We start from the raw sequence: 14089 nt of genomic DNA on the forward strand, positions 1-14089 counted from the left end.
AATTCATCTTGCTTTTTGTAATGTCTATGTACATTTATATATAGCAAAAAGTGGCTTGATCTCAACAGCACATACTGCTGGCTGAATTTCGTAGACGAATGAGGATCAATTTTACGAAACTGTAAAAATAATTCCTGTAAGGACAATCTAAGCTGGTGTAGCATTGGAGCCATTCTTTGTATACAGAGCACACGCACAAAGACACGGCACTTAAACTCCACGGAGTGAGTCACGAACAAAAGAACACTGTTAAAGGAGAACGAAATGATGTGAGGAGGGGAGACGGTTGCGCATGCAACACGATTTCGAGTTGTGCTCCGATTGCGTTGCACGATTTTGTGAAATACTTCGTGCTCACACAGAGACATCAATTTCGACCACAGCAAGTCTTTATGTGGGCATGACAATTTGATACCTTCCAAGAATTACGTTTTCGAATGTTTAGGTTGGAATCAAATTTAAATGATTCTTAAGAGGGGGTGACTAGTAGGTAAATGAATAAAGGATAATGCTGATGAACAGTGTCTGACTGGGCAACAGTAGTCTCATGAGCAGTCAAAGAGCTAGAGAACGCAGCTGACGGTGCGAACGTTGCGCGAGACAACACCTCGCTCCTCCCGTCGTTTTCAAGAGCATCTTTGAAACACTCAACTGTATAATGAAAATTAATGTACAATCTACATTTTCGCACCTGTGTGCAATGCAGCAGAAAGTTTGTAACATTTACCGGGGTGTTCGATAACCAATATCAATCGTAAAAATCCGAGTCTCTCTCACTTGATATGTGAGACCCATGAGACCCTACTGGATGATTACTTTTTAAAATAACAAAAAGTGACAATACAGATTTAGTCATTAAAAAAAAAAAACTGCTGTTATGTTGATGCGTTCTAAACAAGAGTTGCCTGAAATTTGATGATGTTTTGTTTTAAAGGAAATTACAAAGTGTGAGCTTGTCCCAACTTTGACCGTCTGTGCTGTACAATAATACCAACCAGCACAACACGTCGCTGCAAACAACACTGATAGGCTGAGTTGACCCTATGTGGGTCGTATTCACAGCTGCTGAGGGGGGGAAATGTGTAGGACGTTGTTAAAAAAAAAACCTGTCTGTTGTATCAAAACAGTGTTGCCAGGAAAGCCTGCGGCAGACGGATACGCACTACACAGCAGTCTCCCATCCTGGCGATGCTTGTTCTGAAAACGACAACAGACAAAAACAAATGAAACAACAGACAAAAAAAACCAAACAGAACAGACTAAGAAATAAAAAGAGGCGGGAAGTTCCTCCCATCATCAGGCACTGCTGAGGAGAGCCTATCAGTCACAGATCCAGCTGAAACTGAGCAATATACCATGAACATAGCAACACCATGGCAAAAGCCTGCCCCAGTTTCCAATCCGAGTTCAGCTGCTGCGCCGCTCTCCAAGAAGCACTGCAACGTTGGCCTGACTGACAGCACGTGTAGCCGGCAGAAGCAGCAGGTCCTTTTTACAGACTTGGCAAATTCTGGAACGTGATCTTTTCTCCTTTTCGGAAACAGGCGTTTTAAAATGTGACCAGGAATGAGCACTTTGTCGAACAGCTATGAAACCTCACAAGCCTGGGCCCAGACACCGACCCTGCAGATATACTGTATCGAAACCAAAGGTGAAGAATAAAAATCTCTACATGTGGAGATAGTCCTCTGGCAGATGGTAAATGGGCGGCTCACTCGGTCAGGAGCTGCTGGAGGAGACTCTTCTGCTGAGACTGGACTGTGGGGGTCCCGCTCGGGCCTTTCTGGGTCCCGATGGGCCCCGACTGGTTAAGGTAGGAGTCACTGCCCACCAGGTTTACCGTGCACTGGACATCAGCGAACACCTGAACCTGCTGTACCTGAGAAATAGGAAAGAGAAGATTTTTTTAAAAAGAAAGAAAGGTAACACTTTATTTGACAGTGTCCTTGTTACACGTTACATGTAGTTACTGTATTTCTGTCATGACAACTCTCAGAGAGATTGGCATGGTAATGGTAATGGATATGGAGATGTTAATGTGTGTGGTCTTGGCGGAATAGATCTGCTATGCTGCTGCAGAGCAAGAACCAAGACGTGCTACTGCTGATAAATTCACGGACATTGCAGTGAGCATGTAACTAATAAATCTGACAGAAACACACAACAAAGTTACTAAAACTTAATTTTTTTTAAATGAAAATATAAATATAAAGTATAATTCAAAATATGAACAAAAACTATAACAGTTTATCAATGATACTAAAATAACACTTGTAGGGTAGTTAAAGATACAATATGTAATTTCTTTCGCTGCTAGGGGTCGCAAACCTCTTACAATAACAAAGGCGTAGGTTGATGACGCAAAATTTTCTGTGGAATTATGGAACTTGTCGTCAAGCCGATGGATCTAATAATGTTTATGGATGAGTGAATACATTGATGTTTTTATCATGACTGTGGTATGAAGCAGGGCGCGATTGCTAATAAGATATTAGCGCTACACGCGAATCCCGCGGATATAAAGGAATAAGAATATTTAATACTACCGATCTACCCACAAGTGCTGAATTACTCAAACAGGTCAGTTTATTAGACGAATGAAGCTTCTGAGGTAACGCAGCGCTGTTTCACTTGGTCTAACGTTACACTATCACACTAAACAGCATTTGAGTGTGTTTAAGTTATAATTTTATTCAGTGTTAGTTTGTTGGCTATATAGCAGTAAACTAGTAGCCTGGATGCCAGCCCGAACCCCGCCCACAACATTTTTTGATCGGGAAGTTCGGTCTGGACTCGCTCCATTGAGGAGTAATTATGATCGGTTCAGAAATCGTCGGGCCAATCAAATTGCCAGGGCGGGCTTTATACGATGATGGACAGATGATCTGCAGTTACGTAATCCTCACGTTATCAAAGAGCGCATGGGTTGAACTGGTTTCCCTCACAGATGACTGCGGCGGGAGAACTGAGATGTAGAGATTCCGCTATCGCGTCTGTTGTAAAAGAAATCGACAGCGCATTCATTTTAAAAGACGAACATAGAACTGCAATCGAGGCATTTGTCGATCGGAAAGATGTGTTTGCCGTCCTTCCTACGGTATTCGGCAAAAGTTTAATTTATCAGCTGGCTCCGATGGTAACTAAGAAGATGGGACGCAATGAAAACCCTGTGGTCGTTGTGGTTTCTCCTTTGGTCGCACTCATAGAGGACCAAGTAAAAGACACTCGTTATTTTACTTCTTCCAGCGTGCGTGCATTTGAGTTCTGTAGTTGACAACTGTGCTATGCAAAGTAGTTGACTTACTGCGTTGCTCTCATTGGTTGTAGGTCTATCCAATTGAGTGCAGAGTTTTTTTTTTCCTGGTTCGGTTAAGACACGCCTCATAATCAAAGCCCTATGGAGCAGTATCAGACTCACATTTCTGACTAGAATATGAGTATGACGAAGTCAGGCTAGTAAACTAGATCAACATTAGAATAATATACAGATCATATTCCAACATTCCATCATGGTGAACTATATAACATTGATTAGTTTTATGTACATTTGCTCAGCTGTCTAATAAAGTACATGTAAGAGCGGCGTCCAGTCGAAGTTATTCGCGGACGTGGAGCTCTCATCTCGAAAACGCCACGGTGATATTGATCCTCGTTTTAGTTCTCCTTTTTTTCCAAAGTCTGCTTGTCATGGTCCATAATGTTTGAACGAAACAACAACAGCGTGCAGCTAGACCTTACGCACTACGCAGTTGTCCACGTCTGTCGTCATGGTTACTATGGCAGTACTACTAGCGGAAACCAGGGATAATGCGGACATTACGTTATTGACAGGCGACAAGTGAACAGGAATTCCGGGACGGCCAATTATTTTAAATGGGAATTTCTCTGAAATTAAAAATCTTTGGGAACTTTTGGAATATTGTTAGTACACAACTACAGGAAATATATCACACTGTGAGTGTGCAAGCGATTATTGGATATTTTATTACAAAGTTCTTACATATTGTACCTTTAACCCCAAATTGGTGCTCTGTTTCTGTGCAATTACAATGAATGGGGACTGAAGCTTACAAGCTTCAAGAAGACCAAAATGGTATGTTTCTTTACAAATTCTTTGTAAATTTTGTTTAAAAAAAAAATTTGCTCCACGGAAGAAAAAAGTTCATGCATGGTGAGAAAATGAGTAAGTGAGGTTTTTTTAAAAAAAAATTTAACTATTCCTTTAAGTCATTATATAGAGACCATCTTACCTGATCGTTACACATTGCAGTAACGTTGCCACGGTTATTGTTGCCCATGCCGACAGATGGTCCAATAGGAGGTAGAGTGCTCACCGCTCCTGAACCTCCAGCCATTGACACGGTGATGCTCATGTTGTTATAAACGCCTTGCTGCCCAAAGTTCTGAGAGACAGGCTGACCTGCCTGGTTATACATACTGACACAACAAAATGAAATGGTTTAAATGAATATGAAGACACGTAAAAACAATGAAAGAAAAACTTATAATCTTTATAAATTGCATATAATCTTTGTGACCTTTTTGGTGATCAATATCAAGCAGCATACCTGTTGTTTCCCATGGCCCCTTGCTGCCAGTTCTTTATGTCAGGTGACTGATAACCAGGTGGAGGCTGCGCTTGCTGGAGCAGAGGACTCTGGGAGGTGGAGTTCTGAGGTGAAAGCAAGGGGCTGGTTGGACTCAGCTCAGAGGCAAAGGATGGATCTGCTTGCTGGATCATGCCTGTGAGAGACAAGTGGTACACTGACTCTTGCTAGACATCATGACAGAAGCACGTTGTTATTTTAGTATCATTGAGAGACTGTTATAGGTTTTATTAATATTTTGAATTGAATATTTGATTGATATATTTTTATAATTAAAGTTTTAGTATTTTTCCCCAATTTTTATAAATTGTCTATATAGTTTTTATTTCAGTTTCACTTATTTTAGTAAGTAAACAATGCAAAAAAAAAGAGAAATACTGAAATAAAATGTGTACTTTTTAAATATTATTTTATTTCAGTTTACGGTAATTTTATTTGAATTTTATTTTATTCAAAAATGTTTTTTATGGTTTTAGCTTTAGTTAACTATAATAACCCTTCTGATGATAAATTAGTAGCTTACAAATGAGACATACCAGGCCCCCCAAATTGCTGGAAAAGCCCCTGCTGAACAGGAGTGTTCACAGGCCCCCCAAATTGCCCTTGAATGCCTCCCATAATTCCTTGGTTTCCCATACCCCCTCTGGTAGGCAGCTTGGGGTCCAGAGGTCCTCCCATGGGGTTAAAATGGCTCGGGGAGGTAGGGGTGTTCCCAGGCACGGCACTGTAGCCAGGAGGAAAGCCAAACTGCTGCTGTTGTGGTGGCAGTTGCTGCTGGGGACCCTTAGGAACTCGCTGAGCCCCCAGAGGCCCCGTGTTCATCCCCTGCCTCATCAGCAGGACCTTCTGCTGTAGAAGCTGCCGCTGGCGGTGCTGGAAACTGTAAAGCTCCCGTTGCCGCTGCGCCATCATCTGAGCGTTCAGCGGAGGCTGTATGAGAGAGAGAGAGAGAGAGAGAGACTAGCTTTCAGTTTCAGTCACAGGCATATACAGAAAAAATAACAATTGTAAAAGGGAAAGAGTGAAAAAATACACAAAAGCACTAATTTGACTATGTGCACTGATTAATTTGACTATGTGCACTAAATGCACTGATTATGGAAATGGCAAGGCGGCAAAGGCAGAAGATATATATATATATATATATATATATATATATATATATATAAAATAGAGATGTCAAATTGATTAATCGCGTTTGTGTTTACAAAATATATTTGTCTGTATATAATTACATTTATATATATAATATATATGTCTGTGTGTGCCTGTCTAAATGTGTATAAATATGTGTGTGTATATATACAGTATATACACACACATACATGCACAAACATATGTGATAAATATATATATATATATATACATTTAATAATATACATACACATATATTATGTGTAAACAAACTTATATGTTAGATGCGATTAATCGTGATTAATCGATTTGACAGCACTAATATAAACAAATAATGAATACTACCAATGAATGTGTCTTATTTATAAAAATAATATTAATATTATACTTTTTTAAGTATATAAAACAATAAATACTAGCAATGACTGTCTTAAACAGAATAATAATTAATATTATCTGTTAATAATGAATAACAGTATAGTTCATAATAACAAAGTAAGAAATAAACAATACTAGTATATATATATATATATATATATATATATATATATATATATACACACAAACACACACACTAAATATTCTGTATATTTATAATAAAATCAATATTATATGCATGTACAATTCAGCTTTTTAAATAAATAAATAAATAATAGCAGTGATTGCATCGTCAGGATTTGTGAACTTGTGAACAAAATTATCAAACCAAACCAAATTTTGACCAAGATTCAGATCTGGTCTTACAATCGTAATCAAATCAAACCTGTCAGAGCAAATGCTTACATCCCTATAAATGGCATTCATAATTTGTCTCGGCGCATGCGACGCTAACCTGAGAGGGCATCTGAGGCTGCTGCATGCCCTGACGCATCCCCATGACAACATGCCCCCCCTGTGGGAACTGGCCCATGGCCGCAAGCCTGTTCTGGAGCTGATGGGGAGAGGAGATAGATCACCACTAAACAAGAGCAACTAATCATGTTCGCTCAGCAGCTGCACTCGACAAAAGAATAGGTTAGTTCCACAGCATGTTATTTAAAAGGGCGAAATCAAAAGCATTCACTGGATTTGTTACACAGTGCAACAAAATCCAAGAGGAGGATTTAGACATTGTGTGTTCACATTTATTATTGCACAATGAAGTGAAAGCTGAAGATCTACCTGCTGTGGGCCTTGCAAACGTTGCTGAAGCTGGAGTCTCAGCTGGTTAGGAGGTAGTCGCAGCTGGTTGGGCACACCAGGAGCTCGGTTCATGCCGGGCCGCACCGTAATGCTTACGTTGCCTGGAAACGCCATCCGTGGGGCCCCGAAACTCATGCCTTGTGCTGTGCCCATCTCAGCAGGGAACTGTGAGGGTGAGGTTGGGAACTGAGAGGGGTAGCTGGGCAGCTTGGGGTCCATGGGTACAGGTGTTGGGGGCTGAGATTGAGGAAAGGTCTGGATGACGGGTTCGAGACCTCCACTCTGTAGGCAAGGCGGTAAACCAGTCAACCTTAGACACATTGTTCTTGTTCTGGTAAAATGAATGAGAAGATTTTTTTTTCTTATAATACTAACTTGAACAATCTTGTCGATGCCCAGAGCTCGGTCCAGCTCGGCGAGCTCGCTCTCGTCAGTCCGGCTCAAGAAAGTGACCAGCTGCTCCAGCAGGGCCTTCTCGTCGTTGCGGCCCTCGGGAGTGGTGGGCGGACACAGCATCTCATCCAGTGGACACGGAACGCACTGCCTGCGTAGTGCAGAGAACAAACAAGATGGTCTACGATTCTGATCAAGAGTGGAAGGAAGGCAGCTGCCACTTCTATGTCATGTTTGCAGGGTTAACTGATCTGGCAGGTAAACAGAATTTTGGTGAAAATGCACATTTTCTTCCCTGTGACTGAAGGACTACAGTATTATAGTAGTAATTTTAAAAAAAGCAACTATTACACATTGACATAAATCAGAGATAATTTACTAGAATGTTCTTAACACAAATGTGCCAATTCACCTTATTCAGAGACAATTTATACATGACTTGCCTAAAAGGACTTTGCCTTATTCACTGCTTATTTGATCAAAATGAAGTTCATATCACTCAACCCCTAAACAAATTTAGGCCTTTATTCACATATAAACATTCATCAACTCACAAATTAGTTGTGGTGAACATAGGCTAAGGCATGTTCGCTTAACGTGCGAGAGCCAATGAGGTTCATTCTCGTGTTACGCAGCACATTTGAGCTTCAGCTTTTTGGTTGAGCTTTTGTTTATCTTTGCTGATCAATGTTTATATGTGAATAAAAGCATAAATTCAATCTGTTTATCATATATAACGATCAAGTCTCTTCAGAAAATTTGGACTAAACCGCTCTATTCATATGGATTAGTTTTACGATCTCTTTATGAACTTTTTGTCCAAGTGTCAGCTGCGTAGCTGTCAACAGAAGGACAGAAATCTCTCAGATTTCATCAAAAAGATCTTAATTTGTGTTCCGAAGATGAACGAAAGCCTTACGGGTTTGGAACGGGTGAATAATTAATGACAGAATTATTTTTATTTTAAGGTGAACTAACCCTTTAAATTATTACAATTAAAATGAAAACTGAAAATATAAAAATAAAAGCTAATTTAAAATATTAATAAATACTAAAATATGATTTCAGTTAAATGTGCTGATATTTCCTGGTGACAAAACCATGATAAAAATTTGGGTGATGGAGTTGGTACTGTTTAAGTAACCGTGGGATTTTTAGATAATTTGCCTTATTTTACATAAAAATTTTATAGTAGTTAGCAGCACCAATGAAAAACAGCTACACGTGTGATTAATTACTACAGTATATGCTTATTTTGTCAACACTAAGTCTCAACTCATTTATACTCACAGATGAATGTTAAAATTAGAAAATATTTATTTTAAATATTTGACACAAGAATGCACATTATTTCTGTATCTGACAGCAACATTTTTAATTTATAATTTATTATAATATACTATATCAATTATCTTTTTTTTCCAGTTCCTGTAGCCTGATTATCATCAATAATCACTGTACCTCATACACTGAAGAAGGCCTGAGAGCCGAAACATTTGTATTTTTTTTTCCATGTGTAAAAAATAAAATAACAAAATTTGTGAAATTTGTGTGCAAATCACAATTGAATTCAATAATCACATCCATAAACACTCACTCTTGAGGAGAGGACAGAGGGGCCTGTGTCTGGCTGTCCAAGCTGCTATCGAAGGTCATTGGTTCAACCAGGGTCAAGGGTTGGAACTGCTGCTGAGAATCAGGAAGCTCCAGCTTGGCCAGACCTGAGTAAAATATGATTACATTTAGTTAAAAATCTTATTTCTTCCCCTGGCCTGCTATTCAAATCCTTTCTATTTTAAAAGTTTATGTTTTGGCGCATTCAATTTGGTACCTGTGGTGGTGTTGAAAGAGTTGAGGCTGGTTGAACTGGCAAAGGGGCTGCTGCTCTCCTTTGAGGGCTGGAAAGGGTCTGTCTGCCCAAGATCCGGCACCTGGACCTGACCCTGGTTTGGTGTAGAGGGGTCACAATACTCAAAAGAGGACTGATTCGAGAGGTTTGATCCATCAGGAAATGCTACAGAGAGAAGTGGAGAAGGAGAAAAGCAGTTATTAAGGACTTAAGATAAATGAAAAATTCAGAATTTTATAATTACTTCGGTGGGACAGGCCTCACCTTGGCTTGATGTTCCTGGTGACTCTCTCTTCACATTCACCCCGATGGAAAGGTTGTCGTCACTGGGCTGGACGAGCACTGGCTCCTCTATAGATTTACATCCCACAGAGCTTCTCAGAGTGGGCAAGAGCTGGTTCAAAGTGTCCAGATCGGTACTGGGAAACTGCTACTCATGTAAACACACACAAGAGGTGGAGTGGAAATGAGAGCAAAGGTCATCGACATCAAAAGGCACACCAGAGCACAAGAAAGATAAAGTCCAAACGTGACCGCCTCAAAACAACACACGGGTTTGACAGTTCAAGAACACCAGTAACTGAGGGAACCCAGCAAGAATAAGGCTTACAAAATGTATCACTAATATGTTCAGTAGGACACTGAAGGGGAGTTCATGGTGCAAATTATTTTCATAAGAAACAGCCGTTTCCTGTGCCAGGGATGATGGGATAAGGGCACATCCAGCAACAAGACAAAGTTGCGAAGAGCTTAACTTTATGCAAATGAGAAGACAACATGATTCTTTTGTCAAAAACTATGACTAACAAAAAAATTTATTCATTAAATATTCCATGACATTTTCATTTATTTTAGTCAATTTTACTCTGGCTAAAATGGAATCTTATTTGAGCTGATGAAAATAATTTTTTGGTGATGTGAATGTGCAAAATTAAACCAAATATTCAAACATTTCAAATATTTCATCATTGTCAACAACATTCAACAAAAACATGTGAAATCTGACCTTGTTGTGAAAACCTGAGCTTCTGAAATAATTATGAGTACACATTAATTGTAATAAAATTCTTTAAGCTTTCTTCAATATTTTTTAATTAAAATGTTTTATGTATTGTGATGTGCATTTTTCACCTCGTTCTCGTTATCACTTACGAAACAAAAAATAAATTTGGCAAACTAAATTTCTATCAGCCAAACCATATTTAAAAGCTATGCGCAGGAGTAAACGTAGTACTTCTTAAAAGTTTGGAGTCAAATAGATTAAAAAAATTAAAAAATAAATTTATTTTAAATATAAAAAAGGCCCCATTAAATTGATCAAAAGTGACAGTAAAGATATTTAAAATGTTACTAAAGTAAATAAATGCTGTTCTTTTAAACTTCATCAAAGAAAATTAATGTTTTTTCCACAGGGTTTTCAAGATTAATAGTAATAAGAAATATTAATTGAGCACCAAATCAGCATATTATAATGATTTCTGAAGGATCACGAAACACTAAAAACTGGAATAATGGCTGCTGAAAATTCAGTTTTACCAAAGGAATAAAATACATTAAAATTTAAGTTATTTTAAAGTGTAATATTTCACAAACAAAACAAAAAAATCTTACCGACCCAAAACCTTTAAACGATAGTGTAAACATAACTCGAGTAGTGAAGTTTATCAATAATGTTAAGGCTTTAGTCGTTGTGGCATAGTAACATGTACTTAGACATTCTTTCATTAAGTACAAATATGGAATAAATCAGGAAGTAAATACCGGACTGGGCTTGCCACTGGATTGAGGTGAGCAAGCGATTGCAGACACGTTGGTGGCTGCAGCAGCGGCACAGGGGACGTTCTCTCTGCTCCCTTTCTTCTCGGCCTTCACCTTGACCGTCTGGAGGCTGAGAGCGGCCGGAGGAGGCAAGTCCTCCAGGTCCTTTTCATCCGTATCCAGCAGGAAACGTAGCAGCTGGTGGTCCTGGGGCTCCTTCCCGAGCCCCCGTGCTACCAAGGCCGCATTGGGACTGGTTGGAGGCTCCTTCTTAATGTCAAGCTCCTTGCCTGCATCTGCAGGGCTGTTGTCTTGGAGCAGGCCGTGCAGAATCTTATGGCGCTCGGTCAGGCTGCGGTGAGAGCCTGGGCACTGGGACATGGGTGAGGAACGGGGTTGAGGGTCGTGTTCGGAGGCACCCGCATCGGGGTTGCCGTCCAAGAGCTGGTTGAGTTTGGAGTTGCCTACCGTCTTGGGCTCATCGGTGGATGCTTCCGGCGGTTTGGCCGGTGGCTGACGTGCCGGAGAGCTGCTGGGGGTTGGAGTCTGTCTGGGAGGCAGGGGAGAAGGGAGAGAGAAACCGACACCATCGCCACTAGATTGCTGCCTGGTCAGTCCACCAGCGGGTGAGTGAATGCCGGGCGTAGAGGGGGAAAAAGGATGGCCGGGCACACGTGGGCTGCTGGCCAGGCCCGGGCTACCCCGTGGAGGTCGGGGCGACATGAATGAGGTAGAGGTGGATGTGAGCGGGCTGCCTAGTGGAGAGGGGCTGCTGACCTGCTGGGAGGGCCCAACACGGCTGGGCGTCAGGTAGCCTGGTGGAGTGGGTGTGGGGGGTCCAGGAGTGGCACAGGTGCCGTTGCTGTTGTTGAGATGGAGGCTGAGGTCACTGGAGGGCTGCAGGGCAGGTGAACGGGAGGGCGGGGCAGCAGGAGATGGAAGGCTGGGGGTAGTGTTTTCCTGAGACCTAGCAGTGTTGTGTTCCCTAAAACACACATTCAAATAAAAAAATATGAGGGATCCAATAGTCGTTGTGTGCTGTGTTTATATAAATTAAAGAGACATTCTCTGTGTTGGTTACTGTGAGAGGATACCTGTCTATAGTGTGAATGCCCATGATGAAGGGCTGTACATCTGGGTTTTGGGGGCAGCAGAATTTGCAGCGCGTCTGCGCACTGAGGGATGTCCCGTCACTGAGTGTGAAATGGTAGAGAGGACTGATGGCCGTGCCGTGGGTCATCACTGTCAACACAAACAGATTAAATCAGTCACAGTTTCTACAAAAATATTAAGCAGCGCAACCATTTTGTACATTGTTAATAATAAGAGATGTTTATTGAGCACCAAATCAGGATACTAGAAGGATTCAGGATCATGTGACACTGAACACTGGAGTAATGGCCGCTGAATTCAGCCTCGTCATCATGAATACATTGTAAAATAGACAGTTATTGTAAATTGTTAATATTCCACTATATTCCACTATACTACTGATTACTGAATATTTTGATCAAATAAATGCAACCCTGGTGAAGATAAGAGACTTTCAAAAACATTAAAAAATAGACTCCAAACTTATGAATAGTTATGTAAACCCTATATTCATACATCCATTTTTCTTTTTATAAACTTCTTTTTGCACTTTGATTGGAGGAAAGCATTAGGCATAGATCAAAATAATATAATATAATAACATAATAATATCAAAAAAATATTGAATTTTCAATAAAAGAAAGAAAATAATACTGCTTTTTCTGGCAAATAAAAACTGGCTACTCGATTAAATGAAGAAATAATCCACAGATTGATCAATCATCAAATACATCATAAAAAGGTAATGGTTCTCTAGGTAAAGAAAGACAAGGTCTAATCATCGCTGCTTTAAAATGTCAAGTACTACTCAAAATGGCTAGAACGGAGGTGAACGTGCTCACCCTCATGAAGCAGCTTCTTGGCATGGGAGGGCTCGTTGCCCTGAGGCTGAAAGAAAGCATAGATGCACTTCCTGACCAGATCCTCCCAACCTGGTCGGCCTGTGGCCCTCAGAGCACTCGTCTCAATAGAGATGATTTTCCCTGCGCACACACACACACACACACACACACACACACACACACACACACACACACACACACACACACACACACAGAGAGAAAGATCATTCGATTTTGTCAACAGGACTAGAAGTTCAAGAGGAAGCTTTTCACATTGCAGTTTTAACAACAAACAGTTTTGCGCTTCCTTGTGCAAGAATAGAAAAAGCATAGTTTCAGTTTCAGTCTGCATGTTTGTTATTCTTCTCCAGCATGTTTCTTTTTCTTCTCCTGCACAAAACTAAGCAAGACTTTTAAAGAACAAAGCCACATCTGTATTTACACAGGAATGACAATCACAGGAAACAACGTACAAGCTCAATGTACCCGTCACATATGTAATGTTTGGAATTTAAAACAAAAAAAAATAGAGCGCATTCAAATGGAAGGTGACGTCTGGAGATGCATTTTAAAGGGGTCTTATGGTGCTTTTTAATGTTTTCCTTTTCCTGTAGTATGTAATGTATCTGTTTGTGCATGTATATGATCTGATCCATTTATTCTATCTAACAGAGGATAGAATAAACCAGACCTGCCTAAAACGCCTCGATTGAAGTCAAGATAATACATCAGCTAGCCAATCAGAGCACTGTGAGCTTTTCGGAAGGAGGAGCTTTTTAGAAATTAGCATGTTTCAGACAGACAGGGGATAGAGGAGCTACAACAACGTACAGTATGTGAATTTTTTTTTATTAATCCCAGAAATCTAAATAATTAACCTTTAAAATAGCATCATATGACCCCTTTAAAAGTGTTTATCAAAATCATTATTACAAAAACCAGATAAAAAAAGAAAGAAAAAAAAGTGGCTGTGTTCGAAATTGCCCCCTGTACCCACATAGGACCAGCGGTTTGGAAAATGGATTGATGGTTGATTGAGCTGCGGGCGCCATCTTCCGGTGAGACGAGGTCACGGTGCATTATGGGTATTCTCTAGCCGCTGAGCGTACAACGGTTATATACTCGTTATTGCGGTGCATTGTGGGATTGAATGAGTGCACTGGATGGTATTGGACATCTCTACAAACAGCTGTCCTTTCAAATAGTGCCCTATTAAAGTAGCCTGGGAAAAC

At 40.3% G+C, this 14089-nt stretch overlaps 1 protein-coding gene across 4 annotated transcripts in view; it reads right to left on the reverse strand.

The window, feature by feature from the left end:
- Positions 1–1241: 1241 nt before the first annotated feature.
- ncoa1 (nuclear receptor coactivator 1) overlaps positions 1242–14089 on the reverse strand; it is a 57736-nt gene continuing 44888 nt past the window's right edge. For 3 of the 4 annotated variants that reach the window (XM_056269221.1, XM_056269219.1, XM_056269220.1), the window contains 13 exons: positions 12858–12998; positions 12018–12165; positions 10927–11908; positions 9430–9595; positions 9148–9330; positions 8914–9037; positions 7299–7467; positions 6903–7205; positions 6574–6672; positions 5144–5537; positions 4569–4743; positions 4251–4437; positions 1242–1879 (listed from right to left, as the gene is read on the reverse strand). In XM_056269221.1, coding sequence (XP_056125196.1) covers positions 1712–1879; positions 4251–4437; positions 4569–4743; positions 5144–5537; positions 6574–6672; positions 6903–7205; positions 7299–7467; positions 8914–9037; positions 9148–9330; positions 9430–9595; positions 10927–11908; positions 12018–12165; positions 12858–12998 — 3239 coding nt within the window. In that variant the 3' untranslated portion in view covers positions 1242–1711. The remainder of the gene's footprint in view (positions 1880–4250; positions 4438–4568; positions 4744–5143; positions 5538–6573; positions 6673–6902; positions 7206–7298; positions 7468–8913; positions 9038–9147; positions 9331–9429; positions 9596–10926; positions 11909–12017; positions 12166–12857; positions 12999–14089) is intronic. The other variant, XM_056269222.1, reaches the window with a different exon arrangement.

Source organism: Rhinichthys klamathensis, unplaced genomic scaffold (assembly GCF_029890125.1).
Source record: "Rhinichthys klamathensis goyatoka isolate OS25496 unplaced genomic scaffold, OSU_Roscu_1.1 h1tg000281l_1, whole genome shotgun sequence".
Classification (NCBI taxonomy): Eukaryota; Metazoa; Chordata; class Actinopteri; order Cypriniformes; family Leuciscidae; genus Rhinichthys; species Rhinichthys klamathensis.